Genomic DNA, 21,992 nt, shown 5'->3' on the forward strand with positions numbered 1-21,992 from the left:
TTTTTTTTTTTTTTTTTTACTTTTTAACTTTCTATTTACTCAGGTTATCTTTGTCTAATGTTAAAATTTGGTTTTAACATTTAAGTTTGACAAAAGACTAAGAAATGAGACTGGTGAAAAATTTCACAGCACATTAAAAAATAAGGGAAAGTATAATAGGTTGATTTAGTGGATCTTTAGTTTAAAATCTTTTTTTACTTTAGTATTATGTTTTGTTTTTGTCTTTGAAGTCACTTAATATGCATGCACTGGACAGAAATGGCATTCCTGTAGAATGTCCATATAGTGAAAGCAGATACCAGAAGTTCAGATACAGGTCTGTTGACCACCAAATGTAAACAACAAGACTGAATAAAATCAAAGACAGAGCCAGATTTGTGAATGTTTAATACAATAATACAGAAAACGGCTGTACAGTATACAGTGCACACTCTCACACTTTCTCTCACACAAACTCACACTCAAAATCTCACCCACACACAGAGTCAAAGAGCACACAATAACTATAGCACACATTGCATTAACAAACACAGTGCTCACAGAATCTAAAGAGCTTTGACTTTCGGCCATTTTGGCTCCGGCCTTTGACTCATTGTCCATTGCTATAGAAACTGGTGTTTCTCTTGTCACCATGTTGATTCTATGGCACTTTTCTTTATTCACAGCCAGGTGGAGCAACAGGGGCCCAGCACAGGAACAACAAGAGCTGCCTGAACTCTGGGCTCCTGTCGATTTAAAGGTAAATCTTATTTATTTACTCATGATCACACTTCCTTGGACTCAGTGTTCATTATCATTTTCCATCAGAGTGCTCATCTCCACAATCTCTACAACGATGGAGAGTACAGTGTAATGCTATTCTATGGGTATATTGGCCCAGAATACGATAAGATGGCCCATGTTTTGTTTTTTAAAAAAAGGTCACATGTAAACATGTAAAGAAATTCACACCGATTCACTGCTGCTGCTCTGCTCTCTGTGCGTTCAAACTGCCACTGTGTTATGTTTGGATTTTTACTGCTATTAGCCATGGAATAGGTAAAGCCAGCTGAATGGCAGTCATAGCTTTTTAGCTCCCGTATGTAACATTTTTCAAGTGAAACAGACTCTTCAGTCAGGGCTCAGATACAGATTTGGGATCAACCGTTTATTACAATCAGTTGTAACACAGAACTGACTCTGATTTGATCCTACAGATGAGCTCTGATGTCTTTTTTGGAGATTGCAAAGTACTTGGTTAGGCTCAGCAGCCAGCAAATCCCTCATTAAATCTTTGTTAATCTTTAGTTACCAAGCCTCTTGCCTTGGAGCTAATCCTTTCTATTAGCTTTCTTATGTACAGCTCCCCCCTTCACCTTCAACCTAACCAGTAAACATTTAAAAAGATACTAATTAAATAAGCAAATTCAATATCAGCCTCATGTCAAAAGTGGAAAAGAAATAATAAATTACATGCTGTTTCCATGTAGTGTATTAATAGCATATTGTTTAATGTTAAACTAGAATTTGTTGAAATGTATACTGTCAAATGTGAAAGCAAGAACATGTGATATTTTAGATTATTCGAGTGTTGAGCAGCAGCTCATGACAGCTGTCAAACCATATTCTGTGATCTGTGAGATCTGTGAACTGCAGCAGAGCAGCAACTAGGTCACCTGCAGGTAATGTTCACTACATTGTGCACGCAAACATTAGTTATGCATATAATACAAAGTTTATTTAATTTGTATTACTTTGAGGAGGCATGTTAGACAGCAGCAGAAAAAGTCAGGGCGGGGTTAATGAATATTATGTCATAATATTCATCACGTTGTAATTGAGATTTGATAAGAAAATGAATTGAGTGATTCAGTTTCAATAAAATGCTCTTGAATCAAATACACCACTGATGGTGTAAACAAGCTGTGAATAACATCCACACTCTGTCCTTCTACACAATGGCTATATGGTTTTTTGCTTAGCTACATTTAACACTAAGCTAATTAAGCTTGTGGTATGATTTCTATAACCAAACTGAGCTTGACAAAACATAAATAACTGACATTTGAGATTACATTTTTATACTGTGCATTTAAAAAGCATCGTGACTGACAACACTTCCTGTCTCTGTCGCATGTTAGTATTTAGGACAAATATTACAGTGTAACCAGGACTGCAAATATTCACTATATCCAGGTCTGTAGATGCCTCCTTTTATGTTACGTTAAAAGACTGCATACAGGAGACCTCCATTTGGTATATATTGCTAACTTGTTAGCACTGTAAATTGACCAATGCAAGTAGGTCCATGGATTTTTTCCTTTGCAAATAAACTGAAAAATTTCATAACTTGTACATCACTTTCTACAATGTAACATTTGTAATGTCTTCTGTACAAAGTGCTGGGATATTTTACACACCTGGTAGTCTACAGCTTCTCTAATAGCCATCAGCTATGCTATCAGAATGCTAATATGCTGTCAGTGATAGTGGTAATATACATAAGTTTTGTTTGTGTAATGCTTAAGGTTTATGGCATTTATGGTTTATCTTAGTTTCGCTCTCTAACATTTGCTAATTAGCACTAAGCACAACTTGCAGAGGGGTACTGGGCATCAACCACCTGGCACACATTTTGGAAAGTTTCTCGGCCGATGCTAGTGCAAGACCAAAAGTTAGAGGTTCCAGTTTGCTGAATAACTGCTAACATTTTTGCCCCAAAAGCGTTAGTAATGGCCAGGTATGGTTTAGCCCCAAAAAATAGCCTAAGTCGTGCATGCCAGAAGAAATAATTCTGTATGGTATTAATAATCTCAGCATAGTCAATTATGCCAATATGCAATTGGCCCCATTTAGCTTGCTACTTAGGCGGTACGATAAACAACTGCTGCAACATCATCCAACATGTTTTTGTTTGACATCATGGGTAGAAGTGTGAGATAAAAAGGAGTAGGAACAAAGAACAGAGCAGCAATCACTTTTCACGCTCATATTATAAGTTTAAAACATCACACCTGTTGTTGTGCTCAGCTGCATTAACAAAACCTCGACAACTGCTTCTTAACAGCTCAGTTAATTATTATTCCTAACAGACATTCAGTCTCCCATCTCCCTGAATAGGGTTTTTAAGCCGCTCCTCACTCTTTGGTTTTGACCTGCCTGCCTCTGTTTTTATTTAAATGATGACATCTATTTCACAGACAGCATTCCTCTGAATCTCTAATAAAATCACAACACATTTTCACCACTGTTAATGGGCCATGAAGCTGCTAAGAAGCTGTTATCTAATGAATCTTTTCACTCTGAATATTTTCATGGTCAGTTGTAAAAAAAAATCCCCAAAAAAACAAAGGTCTAGTGGCCCTTTTCAAAGTCACTGAAGGACCACTTAGTCAGCTGCTGTGTTTAAACAGAGAGTGTGAACTCTGCACGGCAACGCCCTGTTGCCAGGGTCGTCTGCCACAGTCAAATACAGTGGTACGTTTGGCAGAGGGCAGTCAGGCGTTTTCAGGCACTTCATCATCTTCTTTCTCCTCCTCTGGGGCCTCCCCTGTAAAGGTTACCACAGCTAAAGGTGAGTTTGAGGGTTAAATGTCAGGAAGTTGTTACGTTTGTTGTCAAGTTCATACCATTCAACATTTGGTCTGGTGACTTGTCATGAGATTCACCAGGAGGTGAGCAGTCAGAGTTCTGTGGCTGATCGGCAGCGGGTCCATCAGGAGTACGATGGCTGGTTGAGGCATGTGATTGGAGGTCCACGCTTTCTTTTTCTTCTTGCGCCTTGCTGGCTAGCTCTGTTCACAATAGGCAAACACAGGAAAATACATAAATTTTCAACTGGGAAAAATTTTTTTTTCCATCAAATCTGGGGATCTTCTTCAAGCCTGGGCCCTTGATGGTTTGAGACTCTTAGCTGTTTCTAGGACTAGTGTTGGAGAAGTTTACACTCAGTTCAGTGTTTTTTGCATCTGATATTTGGTGGATATTTACATTAATGGCAAAGCTTGTGTGTAGATACATCACCACAACAACCTGACTCGCAGTTTCCAATATCAGAATCTATCTCAGAAGATGAGACACTTTCCCACTATATTACATTCCCAGTATATTAGATATGATATGTGGTGCTAAGCCAAAAATCACACCTAACTCAAATGTTGACTACCCTAAGGTAAACAGGTGGCACTTGCACAAAACTTTAGAAAAAGGTGAACAAATCTCAGTTCAACAATTTAACCTCTCACTGTATTGTGATCATGTCAACAAGGAAAAAATGACTTCGCAGTGGAAAAAAGCATATCGATTTTGTTGGGATATTTATCGGCAGCACCGTTATTAAATTTTTTTGTCTTACAAATTACAGCAGTCCACAGCTGAGTGTGTGAAACAAGCACAACAAGGCTAAAAGCACAAAGATGGTAGCTTATATTAAAATAAGGGTACAATTTTCTCAAGAGCATGTTTTATAAAATTGCAGACAAACATTTTCTCCAAAGAGTGTGAGATTATTATATTATCTTATGCCACGTTAGACCCCTAATTAAAGATTGTGAAATCATTATGTAGTTTTAGTTTGCATTATTCTCCTGACTTAGAAGAAGGTGATAATTATTACAGTTATTAAACTGATTTGTATTACATTAGACTGCTGATTTATTGTGAATGAATGATATTGTTTTATGATGCATTATACTGCTGAGGTATGAGTATTGTATGGAATAAAAGATTGTTGATTGAGCATTTATACACCGAGTATTGTCTTTCCTTCAGCCCAAAGATCAAAAGAATTGTGAGAATTGAACAATTGACATTTGTTACACTGAAAAACATCTCGTTTTTTGAGAAATCACTTATAGATTGTTGGATGCTTTGTCTTATAATGTCCAAAAGCGCAAAACAAAGTAATAACACTCCAAATAAAACAATTTTTTTCTAAATTTGGTTGTAGAAACTTTACCTCGAATGATTCTGAGTTTCTTGAATATTTGTTTGTGACTGTATGTGTACCGTGCACAGATAGTTCTTTCCATCTGTCCTTGTTGCTGGTAATGACACCAGAGAGGTGCAGCTTCAGTGCCAGCAGATCAATGGCTGTCAGGGAAAAGTCCATCTGTCCATCATCACTGTTCCCATGGCGAACACTACTGTGTCTCTGCACTGACTCCACGGTAACTGAACCGCTTCCTGTTAGACTGAAACAGAGAGAGAGGTGTAAAGCGATGAGAGGGACTGCCTTTTCCACCTTGGATGTATTAATGTATTAAGGAAAATTCCATATTGCATTGATTAAATAAAACCTGGTGAATGAGCAATACTTTTTTTCTACATGGCCAAAAACTTTACATTTCTATGAGAAAAACAATGTTACTTGATTTTGTGCAGTGATGACCTGCCCTCACACACCGATCAACATATGCTGTAGTCGAGGCATTTCCTGTGGACATTTAGCTGATTTAAGGTTGGGACTGTTACTGGTTGTTGTACCATCAAGTTATATTTTACCCTCTTTGCCCACTATGTGGTCTTGAAGAACACCAATTACTATTTGTGTCATGTATCTGTACATCGTGCTATGTACAGGTGTGCATCCATGTCCTGCATGCAGCTCTCTCCCTAGTTTCCTGTCAGTTCTCTGTACTAATAAAGATTGTATAATAAAGACAAAAATGGCAAAACAAAAGAAACCCAAATAAATCTTTTTTTTTTTTAAGAAAAGAATAAGTAGTTGTACAGTTGAATGATTAGACTGGGTTTCACAGTTTCTGGTCTAAGACCAGCCTATTTTCAATGATTTTTCATCCAAAATCATCAAGTATGAATAAAAATGACTTTATGCAGTGTTGTAAAAACAATTACAAGTTTGTACAACCAGCTTCTGCAGCAGTAACTTACAGTAATAATTATCTGTATGACTTTATCAGTTTCTCACATTGCTGTTAATGTATTTGAGTCCACTATACTTTATAACATTGCTTTAGTTGACTGAGGTTTGTGGGCATCTGTTTATGCACAGTGCCACCACAGATTTCAATCGGGCTGAGGTCTGGACTTCCAAAGACTTGTTCTGATGTGGATTAAGAGTTTCAGCTGTTATCAAGTCTGTTGCTTTTCTTTTGTTGTGGTTATTCACTGAGGAATCGTTCATGTTAAAAACCTTGTGTCTAATACACATGTTGAATAAGTCACTGAGCTTACAGCAGTAATAGCAGCAGTACCTGGATCTCCTGTTTCCAGTCTCTCTGGCCTTCCTGTCCTCTTCTATTAGAGGACCAATCACTTTCTCTGTCGTGTCAATCAGTACACTGAAGGTTGGCTCCACAATGAAGTCTATGAAACCTGAATCCCAAGAGAAATGTTAGGATAATAGAAGAAGAGAGAGCAAAATATATAACAAGCGCATCTGTTACGTGTCTGCAGGCTGCATGTTTTCTTTCCCTCTCCTTTTGTTTGCCACTCCCTTAGGTACGCAGACTGCAGGCTGATGTCTTTTTGTTAGAAACACTAGGTAAGTAGGTTGGTGCCACCCATGCAATTTTGAGCTTGTTTTGAGTTGAGGTTTAGGGTCTTTCCCCCCTGTTTTTGTTTTTCTAGGATAATAGCTCAGCTAAGTTTTGGTTTTGCCTTTTTGGTGGGTTTTTTGGCACAACCTAACTGTCCCTTTCTCCCCCACGTTTGTTGTTTGAATTTGGGTTATTTATTTTGTGAGAGCGCTGCCATTAAACTTTTTTTATAACACCTGTACCAGGTTTCCAGAGTCGTTGTGTCATCCCCTCCTGCCCTCGAGGAGACGTAACAGCATCATTACTAATAATAACTTAATACTGGTTCTTTTTCTTATAATAAATCACTACCAGATAGTAAACATGAGAATAAAGTTTCAACAGCTGTTTGCAAATCCAGCACAAGTTTATGAAGTCCTTTCTCATTGTGACTCTTACCTATCTGAGACTGGGCAATCATCGTAGCTTTACGGTCACAGAGAGGAGAAAACGGGAGCCCAAGTTCAACCTCTTTATCTCCCTGGAAACAATGTAGAAAGTGGGACAATATAACACTGTGTCTTCAAGTACTCAAGTTAACTTTATGGGATTTGCATTCAGTTTCTGCTTGAGCCTTAAACAATAAAACACAATGGAGACATCCTCCTCATGGAAATAAGCTAAAATATCTCCATCATTACAACATGGGCAATAGAGTCTTTCAGTGTTTCAGAGTGCTTCAGTGATAACACAAAAATGTATTCTTACTGATACAAGTTGACTGGAATTCGTTGGGTGGACTCAAAAAAGTTAAGTGTTGTATAACAAAACAAACAGCTCTGCAGCACCCAGGTCATCACCTGTAACTGCTACAGAGCTCATACAGTTTCTAGTAATAATGTCAATTATGTCGGCTATGACAACTGAAAAAGATTTTATTAATTCTAAATGGCTAATTAGGCTAACGTTGCCTTTATTTGTTAATGCAGCAACAATTAGCAAATTTTTCTTTACTGGTTGATTTATTTTTAACATGGCACCAAATTAATTTTGCAGTAGGCATTACAAAGAGAAGGGTATCACAATTCTGTGTTATTATATGGAGAAATCCTGTTTTAAAGAACCTTCTAAATTGTTGCTAAGCCATGATGGGACAGTGACAGTGACAGTGCCTGTGTTACACTGATTTTTAGTGTTTTGTTGATTTGATAGTTGATTTTAAAGTCCACGAGCATCCCCACAAATGAGAACCCTCACTGACAGATGTTTGTACCTGTCTAAAAAATTCCTCCATCAGACTGTGGGTCCAGCGGTAGTGCAGCGGCCATGCTTTGGCTGGATGGCTGATGTCTGCAGCATGAAGCATCAGAGACAAAACCTTCACTTTGTCTATACTGGAAAGGAAAAGGAAACAAAATCATTTCATTAATATCCATCAATCAAAAAGAAACTATATTACCTTGACTAAAAACTGAGCATCTACATTTTTGGACCTGTAGAAGATCAGCAAAAATGTCTTTTGAGAATGACTTGTGAAGGAAGGAAACTGCTCTGCTACAGCTTCCCATATGTTATGTGAACAGTGCTGTGCCTTTTTGTATTTTGATCATATTGTGCAGACTGTACAGTTCTGCCCGCTGCTGCAGCAACAAAAGAAGAACCAGCGTGTTGACAGGCTGATGACAGCGTCTTCCCCCAAAATCCATCCAAGCGTGAGCTGAGAATCACGACAGCTGCCAGCACCCCCTCCATACACACTCAGACACGCTTACACACAGAGACACACAGATACACATGGACACACCTCCGCAGGTCCAGCAGGACTGACAAACATAGAGGAGATACTGGACTCTGGTACTATTCCTGTGATAGCTCCTACAGGAACGCACAGGGCAATCTGGTCCAGCAGCCTGCAGGAGCTTATGTTGGGCCTTTTCACCACACTCCCACAGATGATCTGGTCGTCTCTGTCAGATAGACTAGCCTTGCACAGTCTGCCGGAAAATCTTTTATGAAACTGCAGAGGAATCTAATTTTACATGTTTGAGTGGGAAAAGTCATTTTTGTGTGAAGAATGAAAAGTATTTGTAGTTCAGAGTATCAGCGGGTTTAGAAATGGTAAATATTAGATTTTTAAGATGAAATTGAAGAACTCTATTTACATAAGAAAGCCAGAAAGACATGTTTTCACTTAGAGAATTTTATTTACCTAAAAGGTTCTTAGAAGTCTTACAAAGTTCAGGGTTAAATTAGCCACAGGCTCGATATAAAACAATGTGGCGACCTGAGACAATAGAAAGCGAACGACAACTTCAAGAGACAACGGCCGAAACAACCATCAGTGTACAAGAAGTGGGCCTACTGGAGAAAAACCTTTTCTACACCTCTATAGTGAGCCACTAAAGTGACTACCAGTGAGAGTGAAAAATATTGTTGACTGACATACATCAGCCGGAGCATCTGCAGGCGACCAGCTGTCAGCTTCAAAGCAATGTGCAACAAGCCTTACTTAATCTTTCTAATCTCCAGCTCAGGGCATAAATCTGGTCACAAAAGGAAATCTCTGAGAAAAAGATGAGTTCTCCTATTCACTTTATCAGTCTACAGTCTCAGCTTGATAGTTTAGCAACATATTGAATACAACATGATGTTCATTTTGTAAATTATCAACTTCATCAGAGGGGAAAGGGGGATGAAGGAGAGTATGCCTTACTTCCCAGTGTGACTTCCCAGTGATTGACTGGTAATAGCTACTACACCATGTGTGCCCAGTATGTCTTGGTTACTATGCTCAGCTGGAGGTTTTAAGACGGGACCTCACTAACAAATGGGTGACATGATGGTGGCACCTGTTTGCTAACACAGGAACTAATTTCATGCCATCGACACAGCACCATCTTAAACATAATTAGCTGCTACATCTGTTGCGGTGTTAGCTTTCACAGCTGTAAGCCGACCGTTATCGTGCGCTTTCCTCCACCAAACCTAAGCCAACAAATAAGTGATATTTTTCACGGCACGATTTTATAACTAAAGGCTTTCAGGTTTATCGTTTCTTCCAATGACAGACTGCAGACATTCTAAAGTGATATGAGCCAACATTATCTGGAGTCACCAATATGTTGTACAAACTAACCAAAAACATTATCTATAATATCTTATCTGCTAGCAGGACCCTCTCCTGAATCAATTTTATTGGCAATCAAGGCCTCAATTTTGCATGTGGTAGAAATTAAGGATCTGCAAATATCCTGTTTAATAGTACAATAAATTGACTTTTTCCAGTTTGCCAGTTACACAACATTTGTGGCCACAGCAGGACATGACGTTATTTTCATGTGGTGGAAATAAACTGATAGAATGAATCCGTTTCTTTTTACTTTTCCATCTGAACTGGAAAAGTTTGGTCACAATGATACATTTATGCAAAATAATATATTTATTTATTAAATAAAGTTGTGGAAAATATGAAAAGTACACAAAGGCATGGATACATTATGTTATGTTAACAAAACATAATGTATCATTGGCTATCACTGATCTAATGATAGCCAGTTACAAAGGTCAAAGGTCACTAATAATGGCTAGAGTTCTGACCTGTGTGTCTGTGTTAGGGCATTCCTCATGGTCTTGATCTGCTGGAAATGACAGGACATGTCTGTTGACATCACCATCTCTATCACCAGAGACCTCAGCTCCCTATGAAAAATAAATAAACAAACACATCCAGTAATCACCCATCAGGTCTCATCAAAGAGCCCACACCTCTGAAAGTTTGTCAACTTGACATTGTCGCGACGCTGTGGGAACTCAACTTCTTTTGGGTTCAAAAAACAAGTCAAGTAAATAATTAAAGTTTAGGATTAGGCATTGATTTTTGGTTAGGGTTGGGTAAACGGCTAGGGAAAGCATTATGTCAATGAGATGTCCCCACAAGGATATGAGTACACACAGTGTGTGCGTGTGTGTGCGTGTGTGTGTGTTCACATATATCATGCAAGGTTGGGGCACTAACCAGACTTCACACTAACACATGAGGATCTGTGTCATCATGTGATGAAAACTCTGTTTCTGAAAACAATACTAGCTGTATAGAAAACACTTTAACCAAGGAAACATATTTAAAATATTTTCAGTCACCTGATTTTTACAGAATCTGCTGGGAATTCTGTAAATGTCATCAGAACAGTAAGTATTTTAAAATAGCCCTTTCTTTGTCTCTTAGAGAATGAGTTCTGTACATCAACACAAAGGACACAAAGTGGAGTTTTGTATGTAGTTGTGATGTCAAAGCTCAGGGTAAGGGCATTTAGGTGCATTGAGATGGAAGCACAAACATCAAGAATTGGCAGTAAGGGCAAACCTCCAGTCATCTTTGTTCAGGTTGACCAGGATATTCATGTCTTCTTCGGCCATCAGCCTGTAGGCAGCGCTGACATGATAGTTCTCCAGCACTGACCTGTCATTGTACAGAATGGCCACTTCCGACCTGACAGACAGACACAACATCCAATCAGATATCTTCTGCAGTTTGTATACAGAAGCCGCAACATCAGCAGGTTTCCTGTTGTTCCCCTACTTAAGATTCACATCTATTCTTTTAATATTTTAAACCACACTTGCTGAAATTTTTGAAAAAAAAAAAAAAAAAGAAGGGTGGGGGGACTCCAGATGAATCCCACTGTGTTATTCCTAGCGCCTCCTTAAACCTGTCACCATGCTTTTGAATCAAGCATCTGGAACTCTGTTGGATGAATTCACAACTCACCCAATGAACTGGCAGATTCCCATTGTTTTATTATGTAAGATAGATGGTTTTCATGAGTCTTTAAACACAGGCCTAATTCATATGTTATGTACTACGTGACAAACTTTATATTGTTAACTTTATATTGTGTTTAGTGTTAAATGTCAAATATCAATTATCTTAAGTTAATTATCTTGAGAAAAACTGTCCCTGTCAAATCAGATCCCCTGATAACCTACATGAAGTGTTACCATCTACATTACCTGGTGTGGATGTGGAAGTTGTTGGTGGTTCCTGTGTGTTCAAAGTCGTGAATTGCTGCGGCAAAAACCATTGCAAGAATTTCCAACTCGCTCAGCCAGTGCTGCACACATACACACACATCATTAGTTAGCTTCTATAGACAACTGTCTTTGCAAGCCATGTGCAGGCAAGCACAGTTGCACAACAAGATTGTGACAAAATGATATCCACATAGGTGTTTTTGAAAATCTACTTGTCTTTGTGTGGGCTAATTTAAGGTTTGGACATCAGCAACGTTTTGGAAAATGAGGACATGCTGCGTGGTCCTAGGAAAGACTGTTTGAGGATTCAGCTTTTAAGAATCTGGTTTAGGTTAACAGCAGTGTAAAGGGATGCCAGAGGTTCCCCACAAAAAGATGTGCACGTGTGTGTGTGTGTTACCATCAGTCCAGTGTGTAGCATCAGGAAGTGGGCAGTCTGAGTGACATCAGCGGCATGAATAAGGTTGTGGTAGGGGTTCCTGTGTTTGCTGTAACCGTTCTCAAGCGCTTCAACAAACTGCACCAGAGCCTGCACAGGAATCTGAACACAAAACTGTAAGTTAGCACAAAGACTAAATGTACTTTCCCCAGTATTAAGTTCGCCCACCACCAGATTTGAACAAAATTAAACTGCGAGTACCCTGAACCTGTTGATGAGGTCATAGCGGGTCAGAAGGTCGTAGACTAGGAACTTGAGGGCGTGCTCTCCTGTGGCCTCGTGGAAGGCAAAGACATCAAAGGACCACTGATCCACCTCCTGAGAAATGCATCAACAAATACCATCTCACATGTAAGGTATGATTACAGCAGGGGGGTGTGACATAAAGCTGGTGAGACCTTAGTGAAATGAAGATTTCTGCCAGTAGAGGGCACTGTCCTGATAATGTCTGCTCAAACAGGAAGGATCTAAAACTCAGATTAATTTTCACATTTACTTACACAATTACATTTAAAGCCTCTCATTGGGTCGTGCTTTGCATCATGCAAGAAGCGTGGACTAGAATAATTCAATTTTTTTCTAAGTTTGTAGACAACAGGAAGTGCAGAGGAGGAAACATATATCATTAATGTACTAAACCTACATTGTCCTTCACCACAGTGTCTTGCCTTTCTCCACTTCCTTCATTTATTGTTTATCTCCTCTTTTCCTTCTCTGCTTCGTTTTTTTGTCTATATTTCATTTTCATGCCTTCCTTCCTAATAACCTCTTACTATCCAAAGCACTTCTGTTTCCTGCTTTCAGTCACTGTTTTTGGTTTTTCCACCCTTCTTTTCTTTATCTTACTTTCTTTTTTCCCTGGTAAGCTATCCAGGCTGTACCTCGCCTTTTGTCCTTTGACAGCTAGGACATAGGCTCCAACACCCTCCCCCAATCCTGACTTGGACAAGGGTTTAAAAAGGCTGGTTGGCTAGCTGGCGGGATTGGATGGATGTTTTATTAGCTCCTTTTATTTCCGCCTTCCCTTTACAGCTTTACCTTTTTCTTGTGCTTCCCCTCATACTCTTCCCAAATCCCACTTTTTCTTCTCTTCCAAATGTCCTCTCTCATCTCCTTTCATTGCTATATCTTTACTTCATTCCTTTCCTCCCAACCAGGTCCTCACTTCCTTCTCTGTCTCCTTTATCATTACCCCTCTCAGTCTCTCTCTAGCGTCTCCTTTCCTTTTTGCAATTCGTATTTCTTTCCTACTTCCTGTTCTTCCTCTTGTTTTCCTCTCACTTTCTTCCCCTTTTTGTCTATTTCTTATTTCCCATTCCCAAGTCCTCCCTGACTCATTCACTCATTCATTCCTCTTTTCTTTTCACATTGCCTCCTTTCCATTTCAACTACCTTACTTTTTTACCCTCCTTGTCATTCTCACGTTCCTCTTTTCATCATCCTGGATTGCTTTTCCCTGCGTTTCCTACCTTCTTACACACTTTCTTACCTCTTCCAGTCTTTTTGTCATTCTTTATTTTGTTTCATTTTTTGTTTTTCTCTCCCTTCATTTCCTTTTAAGGCTCTGAACTCAGAACTCTTACTGAAAAGGTTTTATTTTTTTTCAATTGCTAATCAAACGCAGGTTTAATACAATAAATTGTCACCTGCTGCCAGTGGGAACGCAGCAGTAATTTTTACCTTCAGAGCTGTCAAAGCTGTGGGAGGATAGGTCAGACCAGCCATGTTGGACGTCCGTCTGTACATCCTGTTGTCACACACACAGATAAAAATATCACGCACTAATTTCACACATTGATACAGGCAGTGGCATGCATATAAACACTCCCCGCACAGACCCCCTCCAGCCACCCTCCTCCACAGTTTGTGACCAGGATGGATTGTTTGTTGTCATGGTAACCGTATTCTAAACACACACACAGACACACTCAAACACTCACAGACACACAATGAGCGCTGCTTCGGTGCAGCAGATATTTTTTGATTTCATGCGTCATTAAGCTGCAGCAGATGAACTGATACCGTTCTATCACTGCGAGTCATTTACAATATAATAATAGTGGACTTCACAGTTTCCCTATATGATCTCCATCCCCAGCTCTCTTGCAGGCTAACATTGTTACACTTCATGTTGGACCCTTTAATCACATCTGCGGTGGAGTCAGCCGGATGTTCTGCCGTTTATTTTGAAGAAAATCTATGACTGTTCTCTGTTCTGTCTGCAGGTGTTCCAGATTTCTGCTGCAGATAAAAATAACTGAAATGACTAAACATCTGAAAGTGTTCATTTGAAACAATCATTTGACAGAATTCTGCGACGCCTCACTGCTTTTCTGAACATGTATAACAAGTTTTAAGATAAATTAACATATAGAGCACTAGGCTCAGAGATTAAGAGAAACCTCTGCATGTCAGTGAAGTGGCAGGAAATACATTTATGACGTTACTGTAAAGATAAGATACAGTTACATTAAAAAGTATACTTTTCATGTTGTTTATGGCTCTTCAACATCATATAAAAACAATTCACATATCCAAGAAAACTGCAGGTGCTGGACTATGGAAGAAAAATGTCAATAGCAATAAAAGGCTAAAGTCTGCACAGCACTGTTTTCTCAGCAGTCTTTTATCAATAAAGGTCTGTCATGGTAAGCTTGGGTTCCTGTTTTTAGTTCATTTAAGGGCTGAAAAATGAAGTAAATTCAACATGTCATAAAATGCAGATCTTCTAAATAACCAAAAGTGAGTCAATCCTCATAGACTCACATGTTTAGCTGTAATTGCAAGCACTCTGAAACCCTGCACTGTAACCTATGGCATAACTTGGCATGCACCTCCCTAGAAATGTAACTAAATATTGTGATTGGCCTGTTCAAATTCCTAATGTGCATTTCCTGCTACTTTTTCACAGAAGTTTGTTAATTTATCAGTGACAGAATAAAAATCATTGACTAAATATTGTCATGATCTGAGTGATGTCTGGTGTTTTTCTGTTTGGGTCCTGTGTTCTCCTGTGTCCACCTATGTGCCCTGATTGCTCACCTCCTTCTCTCATCTTCAATCTAACATCTCTGGAAAGAGATGTTAGGGATTATGTAGCCAACTGTTCCATCTCTGCACGCAGTCAGAGTAACTCCCAGCAACCCTCAGGTTTACTCAAACCGCTAGCTACACCTCACAGGCCCTGGTCCCAAGTTACTTTGGACTTCATTACCAGGCTACCCATCTCCTCTCCATAATAGGCCGGTTCTCAAAGTTCGCTCATTTTGTTGCTCTTCAGAAATTACCCACTGCTACCAAAACCACCCAACTGCTTATTGATCATGTTTCAGGCTCCATGGCATTCCGCTGAAGATCGTTTTGGACAGGGGTCCTCAGTTCACCTCCCAGGTCTGGAAGATCTTCACTGCAGTGGGAGCCAACGTCAGCCTCAGTTCCAGGTTTCACCTGCGGACCGACGGTCTGACCAAGAGGCTCAATCAAGAGTTGGAATTGGCTCCGTTTTATTATGACACAAAACTCAGCCATCTGGTCCTCACAGTTCCCATGAGTAGAGTACAGAACAACTCACTCACCTTATCTGCTACTGTCTCTCACCTTTCAACGTATCCTTAGGTTACCACCTGCCTGTCTGTAGAAGCAGATCTCACTGTTCCTTCCATCTAGCACCACCTGCAGATAGCGCATTTAGGCCCAGAGGCCGTACTCCGAACAGTCGATCAGCACTGCCACTATGCAGATTGCCTCCAAACACCCACTCTCAGATATGAACTAGGACAAAAGGTTTGATTAGCCACTAAAGATATTCATCTTAAGGCCATCTCTTGCAAGCTCGCTCCCTGTTTTATTGGATGATATGAGATCGAGATTGTCATCAGCCTTTCAGTGGTTAAACTCAAGCTTCAAGCATCCATGCACATCCATCCCACATTCCACATCTCCCAGGTCATGCCCGTCAACTACAGTCCATTGTGGCTTTTGTTCTCCTGCCAAGCCTCTGATTAAACTTACCCGCAGTGCAATCTCCTAGGGGTAGGCAACTCCAGGCCTCAAGTGCCGGTGTCCTGCAGGTTTTAGATGTGTCCTTGATGCAACACAGCTGATTTAAATGGCTAAATGACCTCCTCAACATGTCTTGAAGTTCTCCTGGTAATGAACTAATCATTTGATTAAGTTAACCCAGGGTGATATCTAAAACCTGCAGGACACCGGCACTCGAGGCCTGAAGTTGCCTACCCCTGCCCTAGACGCTGGCTCATGGTAAAATCCACCAAGTCCTCTTGCAAACTCTTTCCCCAGAAATGCAACTACTCACTGTTCTCAATTGCCTGACCTCCTGCTCACATCATAAACTTGTCTTGTAAAGTATGTGCACACCAATGTGCTGCGCTTTTGTGAAAAATTCATCTGACAGACTTGGAACTACAAGCACACTTGTTGCCAAATAATGATCTGAATGGTCAGATCTGTCAATGCTGGCTGTGTGGCAGGCAGGAGTAGGACCTAAACGCAGGACTCAAACACAAAGGGATAACTAAAAGAGGCAGCTTTTATGTGTTGTATCAAAATACTCAGATACTAAATTCACAAAAACAAAACCTAACGCTAGAAAATGAAAACACGAAACTGGAAGAAAACTCGAGGAAGTGATGGACACGAGGAGCCCAGGAGAACACACAGCAACATGGACAACACAACAACAAGTAGAGGAAGACAGGGGACTTAAATGCACAAAGACTAATGAGGGGCTAGGAAACAGGAGGAAACATGGCTGGTAGTAATCAGGCACAATGAGACAGGGAGAAGGGAAACTGAACTCACTGAACACAGGACGAGAGACTGTCAAAATAAAACAGGAAAGACACTGAGACGCAGACTAAGAGACAAGGGCTTGACACTGGGACCAGGGGAGAAACAGAAGCAGAGAACAAGACAGAATGAGGACACAGAGAGGATGAGAGATATGACGGACTGGGGAGAACACAGACAAGACCAAGATGACCACAGCATGAAAGGGAGGAGACTAAATGAACACAAATCTAAGAACTAGAAATAGAAATGACAAAACTAGGAAGATATGTAATATTTGAATGTAATATGTCCAAATGTTACACACTGAAAGTGTTAAATTTTGAGGAAGAAAACAAAGAAAGAAAGATTCTGGGTTCATCCAAGTCTCACAAGAAGGCAGCAAGAGGGAGAATTTAATTAATGGTTTGATCCAGGATTTGAAGCTGTATCACCACCGCATTCACACATATTTCAGGATGTGAGTGGGGAAGTTTGAACTCTTGTTGGCAGAGTTGGAAACAACTTCTGAGGAGGCAGAGAAATCATTTCAGAGAGCCGACTGGCCAGAGTAGTGTCTAGCTGTGTTTCTGGGGTTAGTATTATTTTACTATTACCATATAATTGTACCTGTGCCTACTTTGAGCGACGAGCACACTTGTTACCACATACAGTGGTCTGATTGGGTCAGATCTGTTATTTTGGAGCTGAGAAATAGCAAGAATCAAGCTTGGTTTGAAAAAATAAATGCTAAAATACTCTATATTCAGTGAAATGATACGGTCAGTGTGAAAGGTTGCAGTAAGTACAGGTGAGTACAAAAAATATTTTCATGCACAAAATATTTGTGCAAAAGTACAAAAGTCTTTAGAGTCAAACAGCAGGATAAATTGTCATCTGACTGTTTTATCTTCCTTTACCACCTTACTGTTTTTCTTCTCAGATTGCTCTTTCCCTGCCTTTGGTACCTGTCTACTTTTCTACAGCCTTTTTTCAATTTTTCTTTTGTTTTTGTTTTTTTCTCAATTTCTGTTTAAGGTTCTGAGCTGTGAAAAAAAATGAGCTCTGACTGAAAAGGTTTTTATTTGTTTTAACTTCTGATCAAATGTCGGTTTAATACAATAAAATGTCACCTCCTGCCAGCGAGACAGCCGCAATCGTTTCTACCTTCAGGGTCAGAATATTCCAGAAAACTCTCTCCAAGTGCTGGACTACAAAAGAAAAATGTCAATAGCAAGAGAAAGGCAAAGTGTGCATAGTCCTGTGCTCCTACAATTATTAATAATTACCTGTCATGATAAGCTGTTTTTAGTTCATTTAGCTCTATGGATAGTTTCCGCCTGCACAATATTATGGTCCCCATTAGAGTCACACAGCAGGATAAAATGGGGTATGCTTTACTGTGTGATTGACGAGTTGCTGCAGTATGAGGGTGAGTGTAGAATTCCTCAGTTTCTAAGTCAGACCCAACATTTATGAAATGTAATCATATGAATGCCTCAACATTGAATCTGGTCCACATGTACCTGCAAGAGCATTCACAAGGTCCAGCTGTGGAACTGGATTTGAGTCACAGTCAGTGCTGGAACTCATCCCCTGGTGTTCAGGACCTATAAACCAAACTAGGAAAGCCACTTCACTTTGGAGCTGGCTTTGTGTGCAAAAAGATGATCAGGTTCTAGCGAGGGGCGAGTGCAACTAGAAGATCAGTATTGTCTACAGTGTGGTTGTATGTTGAAGTCTTAACCCTCTCGAGGCAGGCATTGCCGATTTGCAACAATTAAAAACTAACAACCTGATTACCCCACATACATATTTTATGAGGTTTTTTTTACTCAGAAGTACCACTGCAGGACTGCAGAAAAAGTTTAATTTGAGCCTGAGAGGGTTAAGAGTAAAGTAAGGTCATTTTAAAAAACAAGCAAACACACAAAAACACCCAAAGTGGAGAGTATAGTTATCGGAAGTTCATTTGTGGAGTGTGGCATACTGTTCATAGTAATTCTTTTTCTGGAAATCAGGGAGGAGGTAAGGGTGGACTGATGGGTCAACCAAACGTGAAAGCCTGAGTCCCTCGCACTTCACGTTGCTAATGGTGAATTTTAATGGCAGCATTGACATTCCAGACTCTTTTCACATTGCTAGTCTCTTCCTGAGTAAGTATAAAACTTATAGTTATTTACAATTCAACATTCATTTTTGACTCTGAATTGACTCACTCCTCCCCTGTGACCCTAAATTGGATAAGTGGATGAAAACCGATGAATGAATGGGTGGATTGTGGGTTATTATGCTTACATAAAACTGGAATATCAATATATCAGTTGAGAAGTTGCAGCAAATTATTAATATTGTAAAGGTTTGTGAATTGTCCTGCAGGACTCAGTTCATGTTTATAACATGTTTTTTTGTTTGTTTGTTTTTTGTAACAGTCTTATTATATAAGGATATAATGGGCGATGTCAAAGTTACTTCATTATTTTCTAGGTCAGAGCACCTGGGAGGACATAAAGGAAGAAAGTGAGTCAGTATATAAATTCGTTCCAAGCTCTGCAGCCATTTTAATCCTTGAATAGGTCTGTTAACAGCTAATGGAGTGTGAAGCAGAGGTACTTAGAGTTTTCTGCAGTTTTATACACACTGAACAATGATTTAAAATGAGATTTACAAAGCTTAACTAATGCCTGCTATGTTTAATGGCCATTAGCAGCAGTTAGAGTGAGAATCTCATTGCTGGTGCAGTTGCGAAGACACTTTCTCTATTCATGAGCATTTATTTTGAATTCACAAAACCTGAATGCAGGCTTTTGGAGAAATTATGGGACTGAAACAATTTGTGAATTTCTTTTCTTCACACTACCACTCCATGCAGTATTTCTAGCATGCTTATTAGTGAATACAAGCTTTCTGTTTAGCTGATCAGAGCAACATTTACCTCTCTACAAATATCCCAGCCTGCACTGCATGAACAATGCTCCTGAATCTTGGCTTCTCTTCAGGGCGACGCTTGGCCACACCCATCTTCCTGCTGAAGGTGCACGCCAGCCAGTCACGCACCTCGCTTGGTACCGACTCTGCCTGCAAGTCACTGAGCTCATCTTCAGTGTCCAGCAGGCGCCTGCAGAGAGAAACAGTCACATTTTTGGCAACTGCTGATAAAGCTTTATTTTCTATACAGCCATTCATTCAACAGCCTGCTCAGGCTCACCTGGTCTCATCGGTGTAAACAGCATCCAGCATGGCAGCTGCAAGCTCCAAGTGCCTCCGGAGTTCCTGCAGGTCCACCATACCACGGTCCATCTGCTCCAAGACCGCCTTCAGCCTGACAGCACAAACAAATATACAGTGCATTACACTAATTGAGCAAACAGTAGAAAAACAAGTAAATGATGCAAAGTTATTCAGAAGTTGGACGCCCAGTGTTAAAGGGCTAGGTAACATTTAAAATCCTGTCAGGACCACTTTATTTGAAAGGAGATTGTTGTCTATATCTGCAGTAACTCATATTTGTCTGTACAGTTCTGTTCTGTATGTCCATGTGCATACACTGAAAGCTAAGAGGTAAAAAGAATGCAACAAAGGCCCCTAACACAGCAGAGCAGGCATCGGTTAGAAAACATATGGCATTAATTAACGGCATGTAACGCTTTAGCTGGAGGGAATCTGGGTTGCGAAGCAGCTTGCAGAGGCAGCAGTATCTGTATGGAAGGTGAAGCATCTTAAATATGAGTGAGTAGAATAAATTGAAGAATGTCAGCCTGGGCATCAGCTGATCTGATGGAACTGCAGGCTGAGCTTTACTGTCCAGCCTGACAGAACTAATGTTATGCTCAATTTTCTGTTAGATGCAGTTTAGTCACAAACACAACAAGCACTTTTAATTCGGTTATATGGCATTGATTTTATACTTTAATATAGTCAGGTATCTTCTTTTTCTTCATGGCTGCTGTGGATATCATTCCTCATATTTACAGCATATTTACATTTCTAAACATTCCGGAACTTTGGCACATTCCGGAATTCCGAACATTCCGGAACTTTGGCACATTCCGGAATTCCGAACATTCCGGAACTATGTAGTTTGTGCTGCAGAACTGTCAAAGTACTCTTGCCTCTTTTCAAGTATTTTTGCTTTTTTGTTTCCCTCAGTGTCAACTTGAGTTATTTTTATCACTGTGGAGCTAAATTTATCAGCTAGGAGGTCGTTTTCGGTATGTCTGTTCTCAGCTGAAATCAGAAATTATGTGTCATCATGACTCTTTTTTTTTTTTAAATTACCCGATCATTCAGGCCTAGTTCCACAGTGTCTCAGTGAAAGGTGTGGTACTTCTCTTTGTTCAGGGTGCAGATGTCCAGCTGCAATTACCATGTTTCTCTATATGTTTGATTCTGGAATTGTTTCCCCTTCTCCTCCCTGAGTCTGGTTCTACTAGTGATTTCTTATTATCAGGATGTCCTGAAAACTCCCTGAAAAGAACTTAAGTTAATCCAAAATGCTGCAGCAAGAGTACTGACAGGGACTAGAAAGAGAGAGCAGATTTCTTCTATATTGGCTTCTCTTCATAGGCTCCCTATTAAATCCAGAATCAAATTGAAAATCCTGTTCAAGGTCTTAAATAATCAGGCCCCATCTTATCTTAATGACCTTATAGTACCATATCACCCCATTACAGCACTTCACTCTCGCACTGCAGGCCTACTTGTTGTTCCTAGAGTATTTATAAGTAGTATGCAAGGCAGAGCCTCTAGCTTTCAGGCCCCTCTTTTGTGGAAACAGCTTGGGAGTTTGGATTCAGGAGACAGACACTATCTCTACTTTTAAGATTTGGTTTAAAAAAATGTTGATATGTCCTTTTTGATAAAGTTTATAGTTATTGTTGGACCAGGTGACCCTAAATCCTCCCTTAGTTATGCTACAATAAGTTTAGGCTGCTGAGGGATTCCTGTGAAGCACTGAGCGTTTCTTCTTCAGAATCAGAATCAGAATACTTTATTAATCCCGAAGGAAATTATAGGTTACAGCAGGCAGCACACTAATGGCGCATGCACACTTACAAAGTGCTTCATTCACCTTTTTCACTCACCATGTGTTTTATATATGAAGGGCCAGGAGTGACAATAGTCTGTATTTGATTATCAGTTAGTATTAATCTCTGGTTTCTTCCACAGCATATCTTTAATCATCACCCCCAATTGGTTGCAGCAGATGGCCGCCCCTCCTTGAGCCTGGGTCTGCCGGAGGTTTCTTTCTGTTAAAAGGGAATTTTTCCTTCCTG

General features: G+C 39.9%; 1 protein-coding gene across 2 annotated transcripts in view; it reads right to left on the bottom strand.

Moving 5' to 3' along the window:
- Positions 1 to 370: 370 nt before the first annotated feature.
- The window catches only part of pde1a (phosphodiesterase 1A, calmodulin-dependent), a 43,532-nt gene continuing 21,910 nt past the window's right edge, over positions 371 to 21,992 (bottom strand). For both annotated transcript variants that reach the window (XM_040006802.1, XM_040006803.1), the window contains exons 3-16: positions 19,925 to 20,038; positions 19,652 to 19,834; positions 13,609 to 13,675; positions 12,130 to 12,246; positions 11,890 to 12,030; positions 11,469 to 11,569; positions 10,822 to 10,947; positions 10,056 to 10,157; positions 7,732 to 7,852; positions 6,918 to 6,999; positions 6,195 to 6,315; positions 4,987 to 5,171; positions 3,609 to 3,773; positions 371 to 3,529 (exon numbers count right to left, since the gene is read on the bottom strand). In XM_040006802.1, coding sequence (XP_039862736.1) covers positions 3,477 to 3,529; positions 3,609 to 3,773; positions 4,987 to 5,171; positions 6,195 to 6,315; positions 6,918 to 6,999; positions 7,732 to 7,852; positions 10,056 to 10,157; positions 10,822 to 10,947; positions 11,469 to 11,569; positions 11,890 to 12,030; positions 12,130 to 12,246; positions 13,609 to 13,675; positions 19,652 to 19,834; positions 19,925 to 20,038 — 1,678 coding nt within the window. In that variant the 3' untranslated portion in view covers positions 371 to 3,476. The remainder of the gene's footprint in view (positions 3,530 to 3,608; positions 3,774 to 4,986; positions 5,172 to 6,194; positions 6,316 to 6,917; positions 7,000 to 7,731; positions 7,853 to 10,055; positions 10,158 to 10,821; positions 10,948 to 11,468; positions 11,570 to 11,889; positions 12,031 to 12,129; positions 12,247 to 13,608; positions 13,676 to 19,651; positions 19,835 to 19,924; positions 20,039 to 21,992) is intronic.

Source organism: Simochromis diagramma, unplaced genomic scaffold, assembly GCF_900408965.1.
Source record: "Simochromis diagramma unplaced genomic scaffold, fSimDia1.1 OVJJ01000514.1, whole genome shotgun sequence".
NCBI lineage: Eukaryota > Metazoa > Chordata > Actinopteri > Cichliformes > Cichlidae > Simochromis > Simochromis diagramma.